The sequence below is a fragment of the Rattus norvegicus genome, chromosome 1, assembly GCF_036323735.1.
Source record: "Rattus norvegicus strain BN/NHsdMcwi chromosome 1, GRCr8, whole genome shotgun sequence".
Classification (NCBI taxonomy): Eukaryota; Metazoa; Chordata; class Mammalia; order Rodentia; family Muridae; genus Rattus; species Rattus norvegicus.
The window spans coordinates 25,800,849-25,824,045 of record NC_086019.1 but is presented as its reverse complement, the minus strand read 5'-3'; the positions used below and the strand labels follow the sequence as shown (position 1 = coordinate 25,824,045).

At 33.9% G+C, this 23,197-nt stretch overlaps 1 protein-coding gene across 13 annotated transcripts in view; it reads left to right on the top strand.

Annotated features, from left to right (window-relative positions):
* Positions 1-23,197, top strand: part of Trdn (triadin) — a 455,305-nt gene that overhangs the window by 406,024 nt on the left and 26,084 nt on the right. For 8 of the 13 annotated variants that reach the window (XM_063272320.1, XM_063272306.1, XM_063272312.1 and 5 more), the window contains 13 exon segments: positions 410-436; positions 844-873; positions 1,289-1,318; positions 1,745-1,774; positions 4,480-4,509; positions 6,698-6,724; positions 7,083-7,130; positions 9,481-9,528; positions 14,441-14,485; positions 18,822-18,848; positions 19,492-19,530; positions 20,558-20,602; positions 22,380-22,403. In XM_063272320.1, coding sequence (XP_063128390.1) covers positions 410-436; positions 844-873; positions 1,289-1,318; positions 1,745-1,774; positions 4,480-4,509; positions 6,698-6,724; positions 7,083-7,130; positions 9,481-9,528; positions 14,441-14,485; positions 18,822-18,848; positions 19,492-19,530; positions 20,558-20,602; positions 22,380-22,403 — 450 coding nt within the window. 13 annotated transcript variants of the gene reach the window in all.

Sequence of the window (23,197 nt, the reverse complement as noted above, 5' to 3'; positions counted from 1 at the left end):
CAGATAGCATGTCAATAAATTGAACAAAAATTTAAAATCTTTGAACTCTTTTTCTAGTACCATGATGGATTAAAAATTTAAAAAAATTAATGGGTGTCAAAATTAAATTGGATATGCTTTTTCCCTTAACTTTATATAGAAAGATAACACTTGCACAAGAGTTGATAAATGTCCTAATGTTATTAATGAATATGATTACACTAAGAGTTCTATAAAGTAAATGAGTCATCAATTAGTATCTTCATCATAAGCAATAAATAAAAATGTAAGAACTCAGTTAAGAAAGATAGCTGAAGTCTATATTGTTTTGCTTTTTTTGATATATCTGGCAATTTAAGATACTGAATAATAATAATTCAATATATACAACAAATAATAACAAATTTTTATTTTTTTCAACTTTCTTTAGGCAAAGATGTAAAGCCTAAACTACCACGTATGTTATTAGCATATACAATTAATGAATAAATAAATTAGTAGAAAAATATTAAATGCATGGTTCTTATATATCTCTCTGAGTCCATTTTAAATATTTTTCTGAAACCTAGCTGGGTGCTTTCCTAATATATGCATATTATCCAATTATATTTCTGAAATTATGCTATGCTGAATTATTCACTGGAAATAGAATTTTGTACGACTGTCACTAAAAGCTCTTGCTTGTTTTTCCATGTTTATTCAAAACAATTCATATTACCATTTAGAGGGAAGGGCTTTTATTCTGTGTCTCCTACACAACTACAAAGAAAACATAGTTGGTTAAAATATGACAAATTAAAATATAATCAATGTTATATAAATTGATTGATATCATTGTATAACCATTATTACTTACATTTTTAGAGCCACAACTAAAAAAGGAAGAGAAGTCCGGTATGTATTTTAATGTATAAGCTTATGCATGTATTCTGTATATATAATGAATAATAGCACATCTTTTTAAAATGTTATGGTAAATATTATCCAAAACAACATTAAAAAACAATAATCTCTTATGAAAGAGATTGTTATGCTGCTGTTTTGAACGATAGTCTTTTTGATTTCGTTACGGTCCTACGGTATTCATTTATACATCAAAAATGTACTTGGATTATTACAAAGACATATTATTTATTTGTTGAGGGATGATATAAAACAATAATGCTATGCATTGAATATATCAATTTTTAGAAAAAGACACTAGTATAATATATTAATAATATATATAGCTTTTGTATTAGAGATATATAATTGATGTTATACAAACTGATTCATATTATTATATAACCATTATTACTTACATTTTTAGAGCCACAACCAAAAAAAGAAGTGAAGTTGGGTATGTATTTTAATGTATAAGCTTATGCATGCATTCTGTATTTATAATGAATAATAGCACATCTTTTTGAAATGTAATGGTAAATATCACCCAAAACATTAAAAAACAATAATCTTTTATAGAAAAGATTGTTATGCTACTGTTTCTAAAAACTGTCTTTCTAGCTTCACTATAGTTCTACGATATCCATTTATACATAAAATGTACTTGGATAATTACAAAGACATATTATTTATTTTATTGAGGGACAATATACAACAATAATGCTATGCATCCAAGATATTTTTTAGAAAAACACACTAGTATAATATATTAATAATACATATATATGTAATTTTCATACATATACAGATATAATTAAAATATAAGTGATGTTATATAAATTGATTGACATCATTGTATAACCATTATTACTTACATTTTTAGAGACACAACTAAAAAAAGAAGAGAAGTCAGGTATGTGTATGTGTGTGTGTGTATATATATTATATATATACATATATATATTATATGTGTGTGTGTATGTATGTATGTATGTATGTATGTATGTTTGTATATACTTACTGGAGTCTAAAAATCCAAAATCAATGGGTTGGTTGATCCATATTTTCCTGAAACCCACAGAGAAAAATTCATCCTTGCCTCTTTGGACTGCTAATGCTTATTCTTGCTGTGCTCCACCACCCAGAGACTAACTTCTGTTTCCATGGTTACTTGGCCATCTTTTCCATGAGAATCTTTATCTTAGCTGTTTTCCTCTTAAGAATACCAGTCACAGTTAATGAAGGACCTACCTACACCTCCGTTGTCACATCCTAACTAATTACATCTGCAGGAAGCATATTTCAAAATAGGATAACATTTTCAGGTTTTAGAGATTAGGATATGAACATATACTTCTTTTGGAGTACACACAATCTATTAAAGCCTGTCCCATATCCTGCCAAAATTCATGTCTTTCCTATGTTCAAATATATTTATACCATACGTAAAATGTCAAATCTTAATTACTATAACATCTACTGTATTTCTGTCTGTTAATTTCAATTACACTTAATTTTATTTGATTACATTTCCAGATGTCATGTCATTTAGGTGATCTACATCAGCTTTGGGGAAAGAAAAAATGATATAAGTATTTTTTACTTGTGTACCTCTGAGTACATAATAATCTGTTTCCAAATAAAATAAGACAGCCATTCTCACTCCAAGTGGAAAAATTAGAAAGAAAAATGAAGATTTGTTTTGTAAACAAGTTTTCAATTTTGGTTAACATCAAGTCTTAATATTCTCTCTGGATCTGTCCTTTGTCCTGTAGGCTTCATGAGATAGTGGCCCTACCCTTCCTACAGAAGAATTCGTCCCCCTTTTTAGTCACCTCTTCATTTATTTTATCTGCCCCCATTAGTGCAGTTACATTTTCTATCTGGATTTTTTTTTTGAGTAAAAATGTCATTTATTCATTTCTTGGATTTGAAGTACTCCTTGATGACATTCTTGGCCTGAGATTCCTTGCCATAGTCCTTAAGTATTACACAACTGCAAACAACTGCTTTCTCTGGCTTCCCCTCTTGATTGATTTTACAGAGGCCTACACATTCCCGTAGTTTCTTGTAATCAACCTTAATCATGTTGATTTGATGCTTGGCAAAGCAAGAGTCTCCTTTAGCATTTCTGCTCCATGCAGCATGTTGCCTGTATTTACAGCAGTAAATTTGCTTTACTTTGGATGTGTTCTTTCAAAGCCCTGGCATTATCAATATGACAGGATTAGGCCATGGCCACAAACTGGTGATTAGACACTGAAGTTTCTTGTTTCAAGAATGAGATCAAGGCTCTTATGTAGTTTCTCCTTGCATGCTTGCTCTATTTCTACTTCTGTCATGCAGTGACACGACAACCCTCCTCTCCAGAGGATGCAGGAGCAACCACCATGTTAGAATGTGCTAGCAACTAGCTCTTGTCTTGGACATTTTTCACTCTGATACATGGCTTTATTTCCATATAAAATAACCACTATGTGATTGTCCGGGGGAGTGGAATATTCAAAACATCAACCACCAACAAAAACATTAACAACAAGGCCAGAGGAGACAGATTTTGTATAGATATCTTAGATATCTAACTCTGGAAACCAGAAAAGGAAGGTCAGGTGAGACTAGGAAGTTGAAGATAACTTCCTAGATAAAGGAGTCATAGGCAGATGTGGGACTCTAGTACATGATAGACTATTTCTTAATTCTTTCCACAACTGTCTTTATTGTCAGTAGTAAGCAAATATTAGTCTCTTCAAGGCAATCTAGACTCATATCAAATATTTCCAATAATGTTGCAGTATCTCCCCAATATGTCTCCCACAGACTACTTCAAAATTTTCACTTGTTACAGCAGAGCAGTATTCTACAACCTAATGCAGTCTGTGAGTTTCTGTGAATGGAGTAAGATAGTTCAGATTCGTTCTTGAAGCAGCGTGTATATCCCACCATAGTTCTGCAAAGTGAACAACACTCCTTTTCCGAGCTTAGCAGAGATGTCTTCCTTGCCTCTTCCTTTAGTGGTTACCAGAAGTTGATGAATTCCTTCGAATTTAAACTCATGATGTCAATCTCCACCACCATTGTCACATATCTTTCTCCCTCTCTATCTCTTAAGAGGACACATGCTGTCCTAATAAGTTTGCATCTCATATTAATTATTATATCTGTATTAACCATGTTTTCAGTAATGTCATTTCACAGATATTGATGCCAAAGACTCAACCTGTCTTTAGGAATACATAAAAATCATAATATACCTGGATTTCTAAATTTCCCAAAGATCTGTTAGACTTGAAACAGCTTCTTCCAATTTTATTTCTGAAATGTTTTGCTTAATCCTATTTTGGAACTATTTCTTGTAGGTAGCTTGAAACCGAGACATTTCCAAGTATCTGTTCACCTGAGGCACATTTTAAGAACAACAGATTAATGACAGACAAGTGCATAGCAAGTTTTAACTACTATGCTTAATGATTCTCCTTTAACAAAGCACCATAAAATGGATTCTTAGCAAAATTCTTTATTTTTATGGAGAAAAATAAATACAAATTATTGGAAATGATAATTTTTTGCTTCAGCTTACATTTTAGAATTTTTTTCTGTTTTTATCTTTCTCTTTTTCAGAGCCTCAAGTTAAGAAGGAAGCAAAACTAGGTGACAGTATTTTATTTTCTTCCATTAATTTATTTATTCATTTATTTTACATCCAGATCACTGCCCGTCCTCCAATTTCAGGGTCACACAGTCCCTATCATGCTCCCTTCCCTAATCCTCTGAGAGGGTGGAGGGTGGAGGTTGGTATTTCCCAACCCCGATGCATCAAGTGTCTGTAGGGTTAAGTGTACACTTTCTCACTGAGGCCAGAAAAGGCAGCCCATCTGGGTATATGATTATACAATCAGGCAACAGCTTGAGAAACAGCACCCTCTCCAGTTTTTGGAGGACCCACATGGAGACCAAGCTGCACATCTGCTACTTATGTGCCTGGGGCCTCAACCCTCACTTGTATATACTTCAGTTGGTGGCTAAGTATCTGAGAGCCCTGAAGGGTCCAGGTCAGTGAATTCTGTTGGTCCTCCTGTGGACTTCATATCCATTGGGGCCTACAATCCTTCCCCTGACTTTTTCATAAGAGTTCTGAACTCTGTCCAATGTTTGGCTTTGGTTTTCTACATCAATTTTCGTCATTAGCTGAGTGGAGTCTCTCAGAGGACAGTTATGCTAGGCTCCTGTCTGCAAGCATAACAGAGCATCATTAATAGGGCTGCCTTGTCTGCCAAGTGAGAGAGGATACGCTTAATGCTGCAGAATCTTGATGCACCAGAATGGGGGGATAGAGGGGAAGCATCATCTCAGATGAGAAAGGGAGAAGGGTTGAGGGAAGGGACTCTAGGAGGGGAGTAGACTGAGAGGGGGTAGTGTTTTGTTTCTAAATAAATAAACAAATTAGAAAAATATTGTCAAGTATTGGTGCTTGCTTCCCTCATGGTAGAATTGAAAATATTACTGGCTACTCACATATTAAAAGTCTTTCAGTTCCCTGTGATTTTTTTTCCTTTCTAATGTCTTATAATATTTTACAGTACTCAAGTGAAATCTAGACTTCCAGTTGGCAAGATCTATCTAGAGTATGGCTTTATATCTGTGGTTATCAACCTGCCTAATATCGTGACATTTTAAAACAGTTCCTCATGCATGCTGTACTGACCACAACAGTAAAATTATTTCGTTGCTACTTCATAACTGTGATTTTCTAATCTTATGAATTGTAATGTAAATATCTGATATGTAACCTCTAAATGGGTTGAGAACCACTGCTTTACACCAAACAAAATCATGTGCTATTTGGGCGTGAGAAGAGCAATGGCTAGAGCACAGGAAGATTCCTGTGAAGTGTTGACTGAGCACATCAGTTACTGTCATCATTATGGAAGCCTTCAGCACAGCAAGTGTTATCCTCAGTACAGTAGTCATGGAGATGGTTCAACAGGCTAAATTCATACAATTAGTTTTTCAATATTTTCGAGCTAATAAATGTTGGATTAAGTTCTACAATGTGTTTAACTTTTTTCTGAACCCTCAGTAATTCTATTAAGCAATCATCCTGGATTAACTATGTCATTTTATTAGCCAGTAATGTTGACCAAAAAGCAGAGTGACTTCTTTTAGTTTATAAGGTCATGATTAAGTCCTCCTTGTGGTACCAACTAGTTACTGACCTGAGGCAAGTTTATAAAAGCCCTCAAGCATCCTTTCATTATGAGAAGTGGTATAGTAAAACCTTTCCTTATTAACCTAATCTAAGAATCCAAATCTAGATATATGTCTAACATTGTCACGCTGTTCCACTTCTCACTAGAGTTTACCTTGCAGCTAATCATAACACGTATCTGGATGCTCTTGTAAATAATATATTTTCAAGCACCAGAACATATAAATGTTCATCTACCCTTCTAGGATTTATTTCCTGATGGTTTTTTTGTTTGTTTATTGGAGGCAAAGTATTACTTACCAGACTTTAATGTTAATTTTTTAAACTACATTTATTTCCTTAGAGAGAGATGAGGTAGTGGCAGAGAGTGTATATGGGTCAAGGTTAGCACATCGACGTTAGAGGACAACTTCTCAGAATTGGCTCACTCCTTCCATTCTGTGGTTTATGAGGAGCAAGTGTAGGTTTGATGGTGCTTGAGCACACGTACGTGCTGAACCATATCACTGGTCCAGTGATAAAAAGAGAGCCTTTAAAAGCTATCTATAAATATTACCATTTAGAACTTATATTAGTTGTTTTAAAATAGCATATTTCATCAAGTAACTGATTAACTTCTTATCCTTTCAGCATCATCTGAAAAAGGCCAAACACGCAGTATGTACATAGGTTTCTTCTGTAATGTTCAAATATAAGCTCTTTAAAAGGCAGTTTTCATTTCCAAAACTGTAAAGTTTAATCTTGCTTCTACAGTTATGCTTTAAAAACCTATGATTTGAAAATTATAGGTTCCATGTAAATAAAAAGTTTTATGTATACTGTGTTTCCAAAGCAAAGCCTTTGGGACTTTAATATTAGACTGGGTAGCCCTGAAGTTTTAAAATACTTTTATTCCTATTGTCACATTTGTTAGTTTCAATTTTATAAATCACTGGCATAAATCATAGAGAATGATCATTGTGTAATATATTAGAAAACTTTAAAATATCTGAAACATCTTTTTTATTACTTTCAGAACAGAACATCACCAGACCAGAGCAAGTTATTCCTCATGGTAAACCAGGTATTTCCCAGGTGGTATTTCTGCATCTCATATTTTCACATTGTCTTAGTTATATCAAAAGCAAGATTATGGAGTCAGATCTAAAATCAGTTGTGATAGCTCATGCCGTAAGTCATCAGCTTCTAAAGACCATTTCCAATCTTAGTTACTCTCTCATTAATGGTCAGATTCAAATAGACAGGCTGCCTGCCTTGACCAGAAGATCTTGGCTTGTCAATCACAAAGAGCATCCAGTCAGCACCCAGGTAAATGGGCTCCTCATATGGATTTGACTGATACTACCTAAAACAAGACAGACTTCTAAAAGTTGTGTATTAGATTTCCTCCTTAGAGTTCCCCATTCCAAGTGAAAGAGCGTACATTCGGGGTTCCAGGGGGTCACGCTCCAATCCAGGACGATCCCCCAAATGAAAGAGCGTACCCCAAAACGGGAGCCGCGTCTCTCGCTCCGATCGCAGGGTGGGGTGCCCCCAGGAATCACGAGTAGCCATTCTTGATGTAACAGCAAGAGGTAGCTTTTATTAACGAGATCCCTATTAGCGGGATCCCGGGTCAATACGTATTCCACACAGGAGACAGAGGAATCGACCCTGAGCCTCCAGACTCGGGGGTTTATATAGGGGAGGTTAGGGGCATTCGCGAGGTTACACATGATTGGTCATTTCAAATGGTGCACAGTTACTTTCGGCGCGAAATTACATCAGCAAGGAGTACGTGCTCTCTAGCAGCTCGGCAGCGCAGGTAGGGTGGCTCATCTCACTCAGGGGGGTGAAGGAAGGGGAGGGGGTGGCTACAGATGGTCAATGTCCTTGGGGCTGATAGCTGGTTTGGCAAGTCCTATCTCTGGCTCTCCCTCAGGCACGTCTGGCCCTGCACATCCGGACTCTGACAATGAGTAACCTTTTTAAAACTCTAGTTCTACACAAGAACATTGAGTAAATCTGCATCTGTCCTAAATACTTAGCTGGCTCCCTTCTTCTTCTACTCTAACCCCCCTTTCCTTGGGGTTTGAAGAAATTATAAGTGAAACAAGGTATCACAATGATAAAGATGTAGAATTTACAGAAACAACTTAATAGCTAGATTTTATTTAAGAATAGATATTTTTAGTATGAAATTTACTTTTAGTAATTGCATAGAATTACCCATCAATCTAGACATCCCATGAAGTACTATTCAATCTTGTGAATATGGCTGGGCAGGGTTCTTTGAGAAGTTAAAAATATTTTGTTTTAGTGAAACATAAGAAACCATTTGCTTACATTTTTAAATTGCATGTAAGAAAGTTTATATGTAGTAGATTTGAGTCAGTTTGATTTGATTCATCTATGCTATTAAAATATGAATTCCCACAGGCTGTGGTATCATATGCACATGCCTATAATCCCATCTAGCTGGAAGCAAGATGAATAGTAGTTCTCAGGTATTTAGCAAGTTTAAAAATAGTCTGAGCTACAGGAGGCCATCTCTCTCTCTCTCTCTCTCTCTCTCTCTCTCTCTCTCTCTCTCTCTCTTTCTCTCTCTCTCTCTCACACACGTGTGTGTGTACATGTATATAGATATAGATGGTATAGATAGATATAGATGTAAATATGGAGGGGGGACCTAAATATAAGAACATACAAGAGTAGTAAAATGAAGGCAATAGAATGGAGAGAACTGAATGGGTGTCTAATTGACAGAAATAAAACAATACAATCTTAGAATCTCCTAGTTAAAAGCTATACTGAAACAAATAATTTTTAACTTAAATATGTGCCATTTGTAGAAATACACGGAAATGGGGATACATGGAGCACATGATTTCTCCCCACAATTCTAAATCTAATACAAACTTTATGCCCTTTAAATTCTTATATCCAGCAAAAAAACCCTACATAGGATATTTAACGAGACAGGTCACTCTTACCAATGATATTTCTGGAGTTTAATTTTATAAGAAATTTTTGGAATTATCACTTTACTTTGAGACAAAACTTTTTAGGATGTAATCAGCACACATAAGTTCAGAATTGATCTTCCTGTTTTAATACAGAAATAATTAAGTAATACAGAAGTGAAAGTACTCCCTATATAAGTACTGTAAAATCACAGTTGAGACAAAAGGCTAGGTTCAGATGCACAGGGCTGGAAACCATTTACATTTGCAAGAACTCAGCAAGAGAGCTAGTGGGGAGCCCTCTCCTTGAGTTTTCATTTGATCTAAAGGAATTTGTGGTTTGCTCCTTTATTGGAGAAATCATTTTTTTTTGCTTTGTGATTTAAACAAAATTCCAAGCGTTGAATACATCATTGCTTTTTATTGGTATGTTTTAAATCCTCCTTCTATTACCATTTTCTCCTATCACAGAACAAAAAGTTCCCAAACAGATAAAAGCTATTACAGCAGAAAAGACAGGTAAAGACATTCTTTTTTGTTTGTTTGGTTGGTTGGTTTTTTTTGTTTGTTTGTTTGGTTGGTTGGTTTTTTTTTTTTTTGTTTTTTGTTCTTTTCTCCATCTTTATTAAATTGGTTAGTTCTTGTTTACATTTCAATTGTTATTACCTTTCCCGGTTTTATTATCTTCTTTATATCAGTTTCTGTGTCTAGATATACAGATGTGTGCATGAAGTATGTGTAATTTTTTATTTTAAAAATTTGAAATTAAAATATACCATGTTTCCTCTTTTTTTTCCTTTCCTCTGACCTCTCGTATGCCCCTACCATTCGTATTCATGACTTCTTTTTATTTATTATTGCTGCTGACACTTTTAAGTGCTGATTGTTGAATGCTGATAGCTTGATATTGGATGAGCAATAGGAGGCTCATTACTGAGAGTAATTTGTTCTCTCTCATGATTCATTAGTGGCTAGTACTTCTTAATCCATGGCCGGTGACACTGAGACTTCCTTCGTGAACATGAGTGTGTCTGTTTTGTTAGTGTTCAGTGCTTTTTTGGTCAGCCAGACTGCAGAATTATTACAGGGGAATCATGTACACTTTAACACCATAAATTCTAAAATTTTGAGTTATTGTGAATAATTTCAAAATAATTTTCATTGAAGGTAATAAAAGTGACAACATTATTTTTCAGAATGTGATTGACAAACTTACATGTAATGTATTAGAAAATCCATTATACATATTCATAATTACATTATCATATATTCTAACTTGGTCTTTCATTTTATTTAATTTTCTCATTAATGAATTTATTCATTTTACATCCCAACATCATCCCCCTTCACAATACCCCCCACCAGATCCTACTCCCTATCCCTCTCTCCTCTGTAAAGGGGGAGACCCCTGGGTATCAAATCACATTTTCTCAATTCTTGAAATTGAAGAGAACTAGATCAGTAAAATAGCCAACAAGTTAGCATTTTTAGCATACAAGCCAGATGATTCTATACTATTTCCCAATACCCATAAAAATGAGGAGAGAATTGACTTCCAAAAGTTGTGCTTTGACCTCTGACCTCCATAATATACATAATTGATTGCTATCTATTGCATATCAGTCTCTGTCTGTCTGTCTATCTATCTATCTATCTATCTATCTATCTATCTATCTATCTATCTATCTCTAGCTGCCTATCTACCTTTATGTGTATCTCTCCCTCTCTCTCTCTCTCTCTTTCTCTCTCTCTCCCTCCCTCCCTTTCTCCCTCCCTCCTTCCCTCGCCCCTCTCTCTCTGTCTCTGTCTCTCTCTCTGTCTCTCTGCATGTGTGTATGTGTATGTGTGTGTGTGTGTGTGTGTGAGAGAGAGAGAGAGAGAGAGAGAGAGAGAGAGAGAGAGAGAATATGGATGAGTGAGTAACATACAAACAGAGGTAAGAACAGGCACATACAGTAATATAAATACATTTTTAAAAGAAAATAAAATCAAAGAAGTTGCAGCTCTATGCTGCTTATAAATCATATCACATGATTTGTTTCAGGAAAGTTCCTCAGAGAATTGTGTTGTTATGTATATTTAAAGATCTGCCTTAAGGACAGATTATGAGAACATGTTCCCATTATTTCTTTTGTGAAAAAAGAGTAATTCAGACTTTTTTCTGTTTTGGAAACTTTACCAAGAATAGAAACAAAACTTAGGTGTCTTGTTCTGAGCTGATTTCTTGAACCCCTTATAGTTCCTTTTTTCTGAAGCCTAGAGAAAAAGTTTTACCACTTTGACTACTCAACCATGTTTTCTTACTCATAATTGTCCTAAAATAAAACATCTATGCAGCATGTTTTTTTTTTCTGTAACTGAGGTAGTGACATAGGTATATTGAGGTGATTCAAATATTTTATGGAAAAAAACAAGGGGAAATAGCCCATATAAATTATAGGTTTTCATGAGACCCATATGAATATTTGGATTTGTTTCTTCCTATCACTGAGTAAATTCATGTGTCACCTTTTAATTTTCACAGTGGTGTGATAGTACATGCCCTACCTTGAAGTATCTTGTGAATATTTAAGGATTCCACAAACTATTTCAGCATACTTATACTCTGAATATACAGATTGTTGTAGGTGTTCTGTGCATTTCATACCTTTAATCCGTTTTTACTAAGTATTATGATTAAGCTGAAAAAAATTTAAACAAACAGCATATATGTGTGTATATGAAAAACTTTTCCTGCGCTGGGAATGATCAGTAGGCTGTGTTCTTTTCCATTTTCCACAGTCAAGCTCTAAGCCAGCAGATAAAATAGTTAACTAACTCCAATTTTAACAATTTGCCTGGGTTTTTGTTTGTTTTCAGAATAGCCTGTAACTAAATTACATGTATATGTGATAAATTCAAGTCGATTTGTGACTTTGATTCAACTTCCTTATGTTTCACTATTAATCAATGATCCATAATATTTGTGTGGAAGAAAAGTCTGGAGGTTTATCAGTATTATTAATATTAAACAGGTAAGCTCATACAGTTAATCAAATACCTAAGAAATCTGGTAAATGTTTATAGTGAATGGCAAGGGGAAATTAAATGAGCGATTGTGTTTTTGACTATACTTACTAAACTTTATGTTTTAAGCTCCACTGCATATTTTAGCACTTAGAAAAACCACAAATTTACCATTTTGCCATTCATCTACTAGAATAGTGAGATTTCCTTCAGAGTTGATCTACAGAACTTCAGAGATCAACTTTTACAGTTTGCAATGATGGATACTTTGAAAGGTGCTGTTGGAACTCAGGAGGAATACAACCATGCTTACACAAAAAATAAACAAGTCTAATACTCTATCAAAGTTATGATTCTGCTTCTCAGGGAGATGCCTCTGTAAGGCACAAACTGAGATGAAGTCATAACCTATGTCTAACCACTGAGAAAAAGCTAAATGACAAGACATGAAGACAGATGTGACAGAAAATATAGGAAGCCATGTTGGTGGCTCAGTAGATCGGGTGTGAGTTTACGGAAGCTAATTAGGACACAAAGAGACCTGACACTCTTGACACATATGCTTGCATGTACATGTCAAAAAATTGTCACTTTAAAAGGACACTTTTGAAGTACTGTCCTTGGTATATCTTACATTTGAATACTGACATCTACATTTTAGTTTGTATGGATACATAACATAATATTTAAGTAAATTCAATTGATGGAACTCCATTCTTATAAAGGTATCAAATTTAGTTTACAATTATGCTCACATCATATAGTTTCTCGCACATTTCCATAAACTTCGATGCTGGGTACATGATGTTGGAATAAATTTCCAATAATTCCAGGAAACCTCTAAATTCAAGAATGAAGGAAAGGAAAGGCAGATACATGCAGATATAGATTGGCAACACCCAAGGCTAACTCTGAAAGTCATTAGTGCGAACTTATGTCTGCTCTGCTCCACTTTCTGTTTAGTTTCCAAATGTTCTCACTTCCCTCCAAAATATCCCACCATGATATTCTGGAATTCTGCGCTTTATGAAGGGAGATTTAAAAACATAAACAGTATTACTCTAGATATTTTCAAAGCGCTTAGAAAGGTATCTTAGGCTCACAAATTTCGGTTCCATTTGCCAAATCCTGGAACCAGTTGAGCCTCAGCTGTGATGCTTCTGACTAGACCTGGAGATGCACAGGGATGTGCAGGATATGGAATATGATGGACTCCAAGGTACGGAACAGCTAGGTTACATTTGAAAAGACAAGAGTAAATGTTCTGAATTAAATTTTTCTGAAATGGAAGGAAGGAAAGTGGAAAACAGAAAGGTCAGATGGGGAATAAAAGATTGACAGGTGCTTTGCCTTCCAAAAGGCAACCTTCACCATAAAAGTAGCTGCTCTTCAAATTCTCTTTGTCATCTTGCATTCTTTTTATTTTTAAGGACAAAAATCTTTTTTTAAAAAATTGTGTTGTTTTATTTATGCTTTTCCCAGTTTCCTGTCTATAAATCACAATTTCCCCTTCCCGCCCCTTCTATAAGGGTGGGCCTCGACCCATCCAACCACCCCTTCCCACCTCACCACCCTGATATTCCCCTACACTGGGATGTCCAGCCTTGGCAGGACCAAGAGCTTCTCCTCCCATTAGTCCCCAAAAAAGCCATCCTCTGCTACATGTGCAGCTAGAACCATGGGTCTGTCCATGTGTACTCTTTGGATGGTGGTTTACTCCTGGGAGCTCTGGGTGGTTGGTATTGTTGTTCTTATAAGATTGCAAACCTGTTCACCTCCTTCAATCCTTTTTCTAACTCCTCCAATGAGAACCCCATTCTCAGTTCAATGGTTAGTTGCAAGCATCCGCTTCTGTACTTGTCATGCTCAGGCAGAGCCTTTCAGGAGACAGCTATATCAGGCTCCTGTCAGCATGCACTTCTTGGCTTCATCAATATGGTCTGGGTTTGGTGCTGTATATGGGCTGGATCCCCTGGTGGGGCAGGCTCTGAATGTCCATTCCTTCTGTCTCTCCTCCAAACTTTGACTCCATATCTCCTCCTATGAATATTTTTGTTCCCCCCTCCTAAGGACTGAAGCTTCTGCACTTTAGTCTTCCTTCTTCTTGAACTTCTTGTGGTTTTGGGTTGTATCTTGGGTAATCCAAGATTTTTGGTCTTCTTGTATTCTTAAACTCTTGGTTATAAAGAGAACAAGAAACCTGACACACTGATTTTCAGCTGCCTACAGAAGACATCTTTGGAATCCCAGAGAATGATCCTATACCTGTTTTTAATATCTTCTATGACAATACACTTCTGTGTGACAAGTTGCATAGAAATGGTTGCAGGAGCATGCATCTTGTGCAAGTGAAAACCATCTGCTGACACTCTCTCTGCTCCAAGATTATTTATATCTCCTGTGAATTTTCAATTTTTTTCTCTAGAAAAAGCTGAACGCCAAGAAAAATACCATCCATCTATAAAAACAGGTATTTTGGGTCTTTTTGGCTTGCATGCTATCTTTGTTCATTATGTTTATTAAACCTGACCATAAAAACATCAAGATGGCATTTTTTGTTTGTTTATCAGTACTGTTAAGTTTTGGGTTTTGCAATATAATCTGTCTTATCTGATAACAGAGCTCTGGTGTTAGAGGCAATCAAATGATTACCAAAGCATGCTGCATAGTGCAGAGATGCTAGCAACCTGTATTTGTTTTCATGATATACAAGTTCATTCTATAATTTTGGGGATTTGGCAAGGTCATCTCATTATCAAGGTCATGTCATTATTACAAATGAATGACATTTATCATTCTCATGGCTTAGAATGCTATTATATGGCTTTAGAATATTATTTAAAACTACACATGTTAAATGTGACTGACTAAACTTCAGCAAGAATTATTATTATATTATTATTATTTATTATTATTATTATTAATTTTTATAGTCCAGTTGTTATCTCCCTCCTGGTCCACCCTTTTAAAATAAATTCATCGATGTATGTAACAATTAGCTTATTATTTCATAATTTTACTTAATTTCATGATATGAACTATTCGTAAGGGTCAAATGATGATAAAGGATGATAACTGAAAAGGCATTTTTCTATATAAACAATTACCATAAAAGACCCCAAATCATAATGAAGTATCATTTTAAATAAAGCTTACATTTTAAACTGAATAATACTTTAGTCAATACTTTCAGAATATATGCCGTATTGAAGGAGGAAATGTACATAGAAAGTGAAGATTTTCATCTACTATATATCTATTCTTCCTGACATTTTGTGTCACTTTTCATTATTATTTGAGAGAATTCAAATTGTTAGTGAATATTAGTGCCTTCCCAGAAAGAAAATGACTGAACGTTTGCAGATGAAGAGAAAAACCAAGAAGTTCAACACTCCCAAGTTCTATACCATTTCTATGGGAACCTGTTGGAAAATAGTTTAAAGATTTATGAAATATTCCTCTATTACTTACTTTAATATATCCTTATTTTTCCAACTTTAGCTCTAAGAGCAAAATAGAAAATATAGATTTAACATGTTAAATATAAGTGGGACTTTTTTACTTATCTTTTTTTTTAGATAAGTCTAAGCCATCTTCAAATAAGTCTATCACTCAGAACTTTAAGAATATGAGATAATGAGATGACTCATTGAGTAAATGTACTTTTGCATAAGGTCTTGTGACATGAATCCCCTGGACCCAGTCAAAGGTAGACAAAAAGCACTGAGTCTACAATGTTGTCCTCTGATCTCCATCTAAGTGCACATAATCACACACATACGCACACACACACACGCACACACACACACACACACACACACACACGCACACACACATCATTCTTATACTACTAGGTAATAATTTTAAAAAGAACATTTTATTGTGAGATTTTAATTTTACAATGTCCATTAGTGATAAAGTAAATTTCAGAGTTAAGTTTATTAATATAAAGACTATTTATACTATTATGAAATAACAGACTTTGATTGACAACGGATACCAATAAGTTCTAATTCTTAACCCCTATTGTTATGCTTAGAGGACTATATTAGGATATGTGGGGAATGCTTAAAATATTCCTTCAACATGACTATGTGGCTAACACATTTTTAAAGGAAGAATACCAGTGGAAAACAAATAATGTGTAGCAGAAAAGGTTAGTAATACTGTGTTCTTCCAGAAAACTCAGGTTTTATTCCAGCACTTGAATGGTAACATGACAGCAATAGATGTTGATTTAGGGCATTGTCTACCTTGTTATATGGTAATTACCTTTAGATCTTTTTATATATGTATATCTTTAAAGAAGCTTGTATTATAGTAGGCTTCCATAGGACTCTTCAAATGGTCCATAGTTTTAGCTGTCCATCACTATATTTTATCCATTAATCTTCTGTTACCTCCTCTCCATTTAATTCTTCTGTTTCAGGCCCTCTGTCATAATCTATACAAACTCTGTACTCTGCTTCCCTTCCTCAGAGGCTCCGACCATCCCTACTAATCTCATAATCCATATGTGCACTCCGTGGTTTATGGATTCTACTCTCCTAATTCAAGACTTAACAGCTAACACCCACATAAAAGGATACAGACCATATTTGTCTTTTGGGGTCTATATTACCTCACTTAGAATTTATTCTAGCTCCATCCATTTACCTAAAAATATCACAATTTTTGACAGCTTAGGAATATTCTATTGTATGCATATACCACATTGTCTTCATCCTTTGGAGGACATATAGTTTGTTTCCAATCTCTGGATATTATTAATAAAGCAGTAATAAACATGGATGAGCAGTTTTCTCTGTAGTAGGATGTATCCTCTTGGGGGTAGCTGCATTTTAATGTAGATCTAGTCTCAGCTTCTTTAGGAATTGCCATACTGATTTCCATAGTAGGTGTAAAAATTTGTACTCCTGCCAGCAATAAATGGGTGTTCCCTTTACCCATGTCTTCACCACCTTGAGCTGCCACTTGTATATTGATTTTGTCACTCTGGCATGAGATATCATTTGATTTATCTTGGCTACCTTTATTATGTTCCATAACTTTCAATATGCTGTGGAATCAGACCCATCCATTCAATTCTAAATTGAATTATACATATGCAATTGTATGTATATATGTTTATTTCAATTGTAACAAGTTTTACATTTCTATCATGAGCAATTTTTCATTCAGTAGAGAATTGTTCAGTTTCCATGAGTATATAAATCTTTTGTAGTTTGTGTCATTGTTGATACCCAGCTTTAATCCTTGGATGTCAAATAGAATTCAAGATGTTATTTTAATTTTCTTGTATCCGTTGAAGCTTGCTTTGTGTCTGAGTTTGTGGTCAATTTGGGAAAAATTTCACATTGAGTACTGCTGAGGAGAAAATATATCCTTTAATGTCCACATAAAATGTTCCATAAAATTTTGGGGGTTTTGACATCATTTAACTCCAGCCTTTCTGTGCTCAGATTTTTTTTTATGGATGACCTGACTATTAGCAAGACTGACATACTCAAGTCACCAGCAATCACTGTGTTAGGGTCAATATATGATATTAGCTGTAGTAGTGTTTCATTTATGAACTAGAATGACCTCGTATTTGGTGCATATATGTTTAGAACTGCAATATTTTCTTGGTAGATATTTTCTTTGATAAGTTTGTACTGTATTTTCCTACCTCTTTTGATCAATTTTGGGTTCCCAGGTAGAGATTCCTTTCAGGTATTAGTTGCTTACACAAATAGATCTAGTGAGGAGGAATGTTGACTCTGTAACAAGGATCTAGATACTACAGAAGGAATGTAGGCAGAGAGGAAATGCATTTTAAATATTTGAAATACCAAATACTGATTGCTTCCAAGACAGTGTTATGACATTCTTTAAAATTGCAGCTATGGTTTCTTCTGAAGAGATCAAGTGCCAACTTTAAACATTAAATATTGCCTTTGCTTTGGAGAAAATTGTTGCCATATTGAGCTTATATTATCACTAGTGATATAAAGAATACTGCCAAAATAAAGGGTTTCATGTTAGAAGAGAATGCTTGCCATATGAAAACACTATTTTGTTTATGAAACATTATTCACTTACTAAAGTCATTATTACAAAATCTTTTACTTCCTCTAAAAATAGAGAAGTAGCTCCCAGAATTTTGTAGATTGATTGCTAAATATATATTTTCTATAAATTAACGTTTTAAAGGTACGTTTTATAGTTTAAGAAGTTTATTTTTCAGTAAACATTGATTTTCTAATGTAAGTTTTAAGGATAAGAAAATGTACTGAGTAACATTTAGAATATTATTAGTCTGAGAATTAACTGAAGGAGAAAAAAGACAAAGACTGATTAAGCAATGTTCCAACTAAAGGTAAATGTCATTTTATATCACTAGGAATTAAGTCAGTGGCTGCTACACTTTTCACTGCCTTTTATAAATCCCCATTTATTGCCGATGGCACAGAATCTTATATATAGTGATTTAATAAAAGTTGTTGAATAATTCATGCATCTAAGAGATCAAGTTAAATATTGATACAGCAGAGTTTTATGGTTTATATTGTAATTTATGTGGTTTGGAATTTATTTGTATGGTATTGAGTGTTTTCAAACTGCTTCATACCATCAGTCCACTTTACAGTAGATGCCTCATCCCAGTTTATAAGTAGCGATTATTAGAATATTTCACTGTCACATTGAGCATTTTGTCTATCGTGATTTAATAAGAATATCTGAGAATAAAGTTCAGTGATCTACTGAAATAAGTATTATTATCTTCTATCTTTCTCTTTTTTAACATTTCTTTTCTTCTAAAGAGGGAAAACCAGAAGTCACAGACTCAGGTAAATATTTCATCTCTGGAATAAATACTGAATTGTGGAAAACAGTTTTAACCTGGGTCTTTCTATAACTGTGTAGCAATGGCAGGCATAAAGTTGCCCAAATATTCAAATTCTCAGTGTCCTCAAAGGCAGACAAGCACAAGGCTTCCCAAACCCACTTAAGAGTGGGTGAAAAACACACTTCATATTCCCTGCCATATTTAGTTGGCCTCGTTATTTCTCTGTCTTCTCTATACACATTCTAAAGAAAACCACCAGTCAATCAAAACCCGGACTTGCTAATCTACTTCCACAGCTTACTCATTCATGCCACATATGATTTCATTCACATTAGAGAAACTCGCTATTTAGTGACAATGAAAATTTAGATTTCTTTCTATTTTTATTTTGAATTCCTCTTAACATCATAGTCTTTTTTTTTCAAAATACATATGAAAAAAGGCAAGGGAATTAAACACACAGGTAGCTAAATATAAACAGCACAGTTATCATATGCAGAATGTCCCTGTGTACCTTAAAATGGCTCAGCCATGATCACCTACCCTTTACATGTGTTCATGTCTCAGCTTCACCCTCCAAGAGCAAATGAGAACAGTATGTCTCATATGCTGATTACATCAAGTTGGGATTTTTTTCTTCCTAGGGAAGAAGAAAATTGAAAAACCTGAAAAGGAAAGTAAAGGTAAGCGTAGCAAATTTATACATGTATGTCTTATGAAAAATAAGCAAAAGAATAAGAACTATGTATGAAAAAACAGATGCTGACATTATAGCATAGATCAGTTTCAGTTCCACATTCAACTACTATAGGCTTCACATGATTGCTATTAAGTATCAAGGTATTAGAAATTTATAACCTGAAGCAAACTGTAACTATTAGTGATAAATGAATTTCATACATATGACTATTGAATTGTGGGTATTGATGGCACAGACTACATTACCAAATTTAAGATATATAAAAAGAGGCATTTATGTAAGATAATACATTTTTTACTAGATTTTGAAGCCCAAATTATTTGAGTCATAATTTATTCCTATATCTCTAAATAAAATATAATATTTGCATGATGAATGAACTGTTTTGATTAAAAGAAGCCACTGGTGACTATGTATTGATGGCATTGTCAAGAGATTAAGGATTGAAAGATCGGTTGTGGAAAAAAAGCATTTGTTTATGTTGCCACTAGTGGACAATCTGAAAACTGCATGACAGTCTCATTCATCTTTAAAATTAGGTTTATGTTAGTAAGCTATTTAAGATCGCACATTTAGGGGTGGTTTTATATAATAAGTTAGAAAACATACAGAGGCCTTAATTGTGTAAAAAAAATACTAGACCAGAAAAAAACCACGATTACTACTACTACTGCTAATAATAATAATAGTAATAATAATAATAGTAATAATATAATAACAGGTTTGTTCATTCAAATTTGGATGATCATGATGACTTGTGATCCGTGCTTACTAAGCCTCAAAATCACTGTAATTTTTTATAATAATAAACCAACCCTTTTGCTACATTTATGTTTGTTCATTATTAATGCAATAAAAAATTAAACTGAAATCTACCTTAAGAAACTAGTTATAACTTTGCAATTATTTCATTTTATGTTTAAAACAAGACAATCATTTTAATGCAAAGTTATTTTAAAGTTTCATTTTTTTCTGAGATTCATTTTTTAATGTATGTTTTTAACAAACAGTTCCACCAAAACAAGAAAATCTTCAGGTGCGCAATGTGACTAGAGGTAAGCTTGAACTTTATTAATATTTATATTCTGTGTTGTTATGGAAACTCATATGATACTCAACACTATCACTAGCAATGCTAATATCTTTTAAAAAGAGGTTTTGTAAATATGACTTTCTGCTAATAAACTAGAGAGAGACTCAAACGAAAAAAGTCTAGTGGAAAGAATGTTTCAACAAAATATTATAAAATATGGAGAAATATTATGAGTTATTACAGTGAGTGAAATATTTTATCATGCTGGAAGAGTGGAATTTCCTATTACAAAAAGCATGAGCTGCATAACTATTTTCACAACTTATAAACCTATAATATTTTAAAACAATTTCAACTAATATTTATTTTATTTGTGAGTAAAGAAAATTAGTATGGTGCAAATCGTGCAAGTATTTTATTTATAAATTGACTTTTAGAACCAATTTAACCTAGCAATAAACTGTAAATGCCAGCATGCAAATGGAAGATTGTTGCCTTTAAAAGAAAGTTAAGTGTTTGACTGATATAACAAAATGACAAATAAACTTTATTAATGGATTAGGTACTAAGGGTGACATAATTTCAAGCCAGCTCAACTAAGATGGTGGAGAAGCAAAACCAAAGCCCACGATTTCACTATGTAATAAACATGTAAATCCTCATTGAGAGGAAAGCAAGCCCTGTCTTTCAGATTCTCTCTGTTGCTTATTGCAGCATCTATGCTCAAAAGGTAGAATGTCCCTAGATGAACCATTTTGCCGTGTACTTATTAATATCCAGTATAGAATCCAGTATTGAAGAATTGTTAATTTGCAAAGCATAGCTTCAAGTCACAGTGGTCTGAGAAAATACAATGATGGTTCATTTTACCACGACCTCCACTTCTTCTGCAGGCTCTGTCTTCTTCACCATGCCAGTAACTTTAAAGTAAAAGAATTATTAGTGAAGAATTTTAAGTTACTTAATTATGTGATTTTTTTCTGTTGAAGGCATTTAGCCGCAAAAATCCTCAAAACATGTCTCCTAACTCAAATTAGTTGCATCAAAAATTAGACTTTTTAGTTCTTAATTCTTCAGTATGAACTCTACAGATCTCAAAGTGTATCAGTGCAATGCAGGTTCTGTTAAAATTATGATTTTGGAGACAAAATATTTAAATTTAATAAATGGTGGTACACAAGAGATATTCCCCATCTCTTTTTCAAAGAAAATAGCCTATCTCCTGGCATTCTGAATAATCATCTCACTGTGATTATTTTATGTTATTTATTTTATGTTAAATACTGTCAATGAGATGTTGTACTTCAAATAATCATCACTCATCGAAGAGAAAAAATGCAGTTTGCAGAGCCATTGGCTTTTAATGTAATTGACATTTACTTGTCTCTATTCGTCTTTGAAAGGAAAACGATTTTCAATATATTGTATGTAGCTTAGAGAATGTAAATTGTGTACAGAAACTACATCTTGAAAAGTAATTTTGTTCACATTATCTGTAATTATGTTGAATCATAATTTTTAAAAGATCCATCGGATTTTAGTAAGAATGCTTAAATTTTTAAGTTATTTGACACCTGAGGTGAAGAATGTCCTGTTTGGTAGCATTTATGTTTTCTTCTGTGAAAAAGACTGAGTTATTGAGAAAACACATTTGTTAGCAATGGGGAGATATATTTGTTCATTAATTCTTATTATTAGGGAGTTGACCCAAATATATTAAATACCTCTAGCCCATTGATACATGCTACAATTCCTTGATTTATTATGTTAGTAAAACAAAATGTGTATTTTATTTTTAGCGGAAAAACGTGGAAAAATATCAAGTAAGTACTGTTTGTATTGGCAATAAATTCTTTTTAGTACATGTATGTGGCTATAGTAAGACACATCATTTAAAGAACAAAATATATTTCAGTCTGTGGTCAGCAGCTCCATCACTCTGAGCCTGAAGTAAGGTGGAAAATCATGGTAGTGAACCCATGTGGTGGAAGAGGCTGCTTTCCTTAGGAGCAGCTGAGAGGCAGATAGAAAGACAGCCTTAGTAATACACTTTCTCCAGTTCAGTCCTGCATTCTAATAACCCACTTGGCTATGCACTCATCTGCTTGGAGCTAGTAAGGTCTTGAATAAATGGATGTCAGTGGCATGAGTGTTGACAGTGTGTGAGTAAGAATTCTATCATAGCCATCTTCCCACCCCGGGAAGTTTATGGCCTGAGGACTACTCCCTTACAGAGACTGCTCATACTGAGATTAGTGAAGCCTGCTTCCTATTCAGCTAATGTAATAGCTCTGATTTCGTGTGTATATGTATGAATTAACCCTGCCTCCTTGTTCAATTGAATATAATAAACATGCTGAGTTTTCTGAGCATTCTAAGTATGCATAAACCTGCTGTAAACAAATTTTTGAAAGTTTTGAGAATTTATTGAAATAATAGAATTTGATCTTTTCCACATTTCCAGTTTTAAGAAAGAGAAATTATTGAAAATTACTATTATTCAAAAATATGTACACTATTAGCCGAATGTGTAACTTTTGACAGTTACATAACAAAGTTTTTCAAAGTATGCAAAATTATTTTAATATTAGGTGTAACTAAATATATACATATACCA